At 34.9% G+C, this 4,482-nt stretch overlaps 1 protein-coding gene across 1 annotated transcript in view; it reads right to left on the reverse strand.

Moving 5' to 3' along the window:
- Window positions 1-791: 791 nt before the first annotated feature.
- Window positions 792-4,482, reverse strand: part of LOC128251192 (uncharacterized) — a 6,721-nt gene continuing 3,030 nt past the window's right edge. The window contains exons 3-4 of the mRNA XM_052977777.1: window positions 3,856-4,478; window positions 792-3,348 (exon numbers count right to left, since the gene is read on the reverse strand). Of these exons, the coding sequence (XP_052833737.1) occupies window positions 811-3,348; window positions 3,856-4,478 (3,161 nt within the window). The 3' untranslated portion in view covers window positions 792-810. The remainder of the gene's footprint in view (window positions 3,349-3,855; window positions 4,479-4,482) is intronic.

The raw sequence follows: 4,482 nt of genomic DNA on the forward strand, positions 1-4,482 counted from the left end.
ATATATATATATATATATATGTTGTTTAAACATAACTAACATAACTTTCTTAGATATTGATGTAATTCTATCTGCCAAGCAGGCCCTCATATCCTTCGATAATAAGCTTTGGTCCCGTGCTAACCTCAGTACTAACAGAAACAACTTTGTGGTAAAAACGTTTGCTAACATAACATGGCAGTCCTGGTTTAGGACGAATGTTGCTATAATTTAGCCCCAGGATATAGTCCCCAGCTGGTTATACGACACAATCTGTGTCCTTATATTTTCGAACAAGGGAATCTAGCACACCTACTCAGCTCAAAACAATATCAGTGTATCGCGATTTCCAGGTTATTTCTCTTCATCAGCACTAATAATTGTTCGGCTAGAAGTGGCGCTGCCAAATACCCGTTCGAAATATATAGTCTAAAAGTTGCTCTGGCCCCGCATTAGGCACGAAGTTGAAAATTTCTTTGACCCATGACACTCCATGGGCCCTAAGTATTGCATGAATAAAATTTGAATGAAATCAGTTGGGTACTTCTCGAGTTAAGGATTCACACATATAGACAGGCATACATACATTATTAGTTTTATATGTATAGATACACATGCATGCATGCATACATACATTTGTTTATATACACATGTACTCACATACATATACTGAACATTGTATATAAATATATATGCACAAAGATAGAGTGCGTATTGAAGTAAGTTACAACAGTAATTGTTAGTGTATAGAATGCAATGTAAGCAATACAAATTCAATTCCCCGGTGAACCCAGTAACAACAACAATAATAATAACACCAAATGCAAATATTTATTTGTCATAGTGAAAGAAAGCAAAAGATTGATGTCCTGGAAATATTCCAAAAACCATGAAAGAATTGTCTGAAATATCAAAGCCAAGAACTTGGAAAACCTCATTGTCATCCTCTCTGAGGAGTAAATATTTTTCAATATCTTTAGTTTGCAGGTGTTCACTATCTTCAAATGTTTGACTTTCAATATGTCCAGGTATTTGGTAAATATTGTCTTGTGCATCTTTAATGTAAACATATTCATCAACTGCAGTTAGACAAGGTCTGTAAATATTATACTTTGACCTATTATATCGTGGTTGTAGTTTTATTCTCCTGACCAATGACTGTTCTGTGTACCAATCGACAAAGTAGTGATCATCATCACACCACTGTCCCCCCTCTTCCTTCTCCCTCCTCGCAACAACGACATCACCAAAATATGTAACCACTACATCAAACACCACTGAATCTCCCTCTAATTTTCCATATTCTGATGTCTTCCCATGACACACTTCATATTTACACGTCCCATCATTGAGATCAACTACATCTACGTAATAAGAGTTGTAGGCGTTGGGGTCTTTGCAAAAGTAGTGAAAGTTGTTGTTGTAAAAAAACCTTCCGTAATGCTTGTCTCTCTCATGTGGAGTTATGTCTCTAATATAATAACCACCACACACGAGTTGATTGTCGTTGTATTTATAAATTGTGTTGTAGTATTTCTTTGTTTCAATGGTTTCTAAACGACAGAGATCTCTATTGAAGACCATCATTTCTTTACCAAAGACGACTATGAATCGTTCATCTGTCCACCGACATATGCCTAGTGGTTGCTGTGGTAATTGTTTATGTTGAAGTATGTCACCTGTGGTTGTTCTGATTAATATGACAGTGTCTCTAAACAGCAACACACTCACATTGTCATCTAACTTAATTAGTTTAGAGTTGTTGTCCCTAATATCCATACAATCATAATTAACAGGTTCATCGAATGTAGGAATGGAGAGAGGGACTATTGATGTTCTATGCGGCAGTCTCCTCACTGATATTTCATCAATTCCTGACATACTCTCTGCTATGTAATTACCACATCTCACCTTTAATCTACTTTTACAAGTTATTTCTCCTGATTTAGCTCTTTTTTCTCCTCTTTCATCTCCTCCACTATATTTCACTTTATTAATCAATTCATTACTGAATATTTCGTTGTTCATTTGAGATGAAATGGAAGGGAAATGAAAGTCAGAATCAAGCTTTAATAACGCGAAAGATTTCAGAACTTCCAGTTGCTCTCCATCAATCTTTATGCTATCACAGTCAATCAAATTAATATGTACACACAAGTAAATATTTCCCACTTTCCTCCATATTACACCATAAGGTACTCGACTTTGCCAAACTTTATATTTCTCCAAACCTTGTTGCTTCAATTGAAATATTTCTTGTCTGTTAGGAAATGTGGCCAATATGTTTCCTTCTCTTGTAAAACACACACCACCAACCAAACTTCCAGCATTTCTGCAACATAGCAACTTTCCATCTTCATCAAATATTTTAAGATTTCCATTGTTAACTTTTTCACACACAACTGTGTGTCCTTTATCAGAGATATCAATATCTTTTACTTGAACAGGATATATGTCTGTTCGCAAACGAGAAATGGGGAATCTTTCTCGATTAAGCTTAAACAAACCTTCAATATACAATTTATTCCAATTGCTTCCAACAAACCTTGGTCCTTTACAGTTTATACTGGGGAAATTTACATAATCTTTATAAATTCTTTTATTTAAAAATATTTTGTTGTATTCACCAATCTCTGTCCAACACAAAATGCTATTGTATGCGATGAAAACACGATATTTATCCCACACACCATAAATGTACAAATAACTGTCATCAATTGTCATCTTGTTTTTATCACCAAAATACCCCATGTAGTGTCTAACTGAATGTAAATATTGACCATCACTATTGAAGAAAATGATGAATCTTTCATTACCAACAATGATCATGTCATGGGTAGTAACTGCTATATCAAGCATGTCATCATCATATCTACCATGATATTCGTCTCTCGTTAATAATGTTTCAGGTATGTCTATTTGTTTTATTTCATTCACAGTTAAATGTATTTCGTCAATCTCAACAACATACAAACTACATACATCTCTACGTCCACTACAAAGCATTTGATTGTTTGAAAAAGAAGCAATACGGTAATATTCCTTTTCCGTCTGGTAAATTACTAATGACAATGGAAATTCCACTTTTAATGTCAACAGTTGGTTGTTATAATCACCAGTCGTAATAGCTATTGTGTTTGACTGCCATCGACACATATTGATACGGTAAACAACATTCAACTTGATCGAATCCAGAATTTTACCATCAAATGTGACTATTATGAGGTTTTTGTTTTTCTTGTCATATCCTACAATTAGGTTATTTCCAGTAATAACCAAACTGTTAATCTCCACTGACTGCTTGTCTCCAAAACGAAGAGGGATGTCATCAAGATGAATATGTCTGGCTTTATCAGAAACTGTCAGATCCTGTAAATGTAATATAGAAGACAGCATTTCACTAACACAGATGTTTCTGGAAAATACATCTACGAAGTCAATGCACATGTTAAGCTGACTATTTGTAACGAGATCGTTAATCTCCAAGTTATGATCATTTAAAGAAAACATACGGTTGTTGTGTATCAGATAAACAAACATTTTATCAATAGATCCACCATAAAGATTGGCGGAAGGTTTCCCTCGAGACAGTAAGACAGTCGGAACCATCTTAATACTACGAATACGACCATCACAACTACTATTATTACTGCAATGACCACCACCACTGATATTAGTGTTGTAGTGAAAAGCTTTTCCCCTTGTAACTATTAATAGCTTTAGTGTTTCATGTTCTATTGCTAATGATTTCACTACAGAGGGAATATCAATTCTATGAATTATTTCAGCCTGATTATAATTTTTAATGGTTAAAATATCTAAATGAGATGGTTTGTCACAATAACAAGCAATTTGACCAATACCCAGCTTACATACCTGTACATAAGGGTGACTTAATGATACACTTCTCACTGTCTTTGATAGGTTTCCAATGACCCTTAATTGTTTCTCTAAGGGTAATGTGACACCTATTTGATTAGAATCCCATTGACATATATCTGTAGCTGTAGACGGCAGAGATAATCTCGACACAATGTCTCCTCCATTAGAAATGTATAACAAGCAATCATGGTTGATGTCGGACACCACCAACTGTCCATTTGCCAGATGACATATTTTGGCAATAAGAAGTTTGTCATTCTCCTTTTCTTTGAGTCGTAGATTTAGATTTCTGATATAAGGATTTTTCAGGTGTAAACAACAGCCAGATGACCAGTCCTGATACTTGTAAAGAAGGACCCTGTTGAGTTGAGTGTCCGGTAGATAAACAGTCCCTTGGAAAACAGCAATGTGAGGGTGAACAGGGAAAGGCAGTTGCCACTGCCATTTAATTTCTCCATATATATCATAACATACAACAATCGACTGTCTCTTGAACAGGACATAATAATAAACATTATCAGAGTAGATGTGATGAGGGTAGCCATAGAATGGAAGGTATTTTTCAAAAAGTTCTTCACCACTTTTCGAATAAAATACCAATTTATGCTTCTTTCCATCTAT

Source organism: Octopus bimaculoides, chromosome 28, assembly GCF_001194135.2.
Source record: "Octopus bimaculoides isolate UCB-OBI-ISO-001 chromosome 28, ASM119413v2, whole genome shotgun sequence".
Lineage (NCBI taxonomy): Eukaryota > Metazoa > Mollusca > Cephalopoda > Octopoda > Octopodidae > Octopus > Octopus bimaculoides.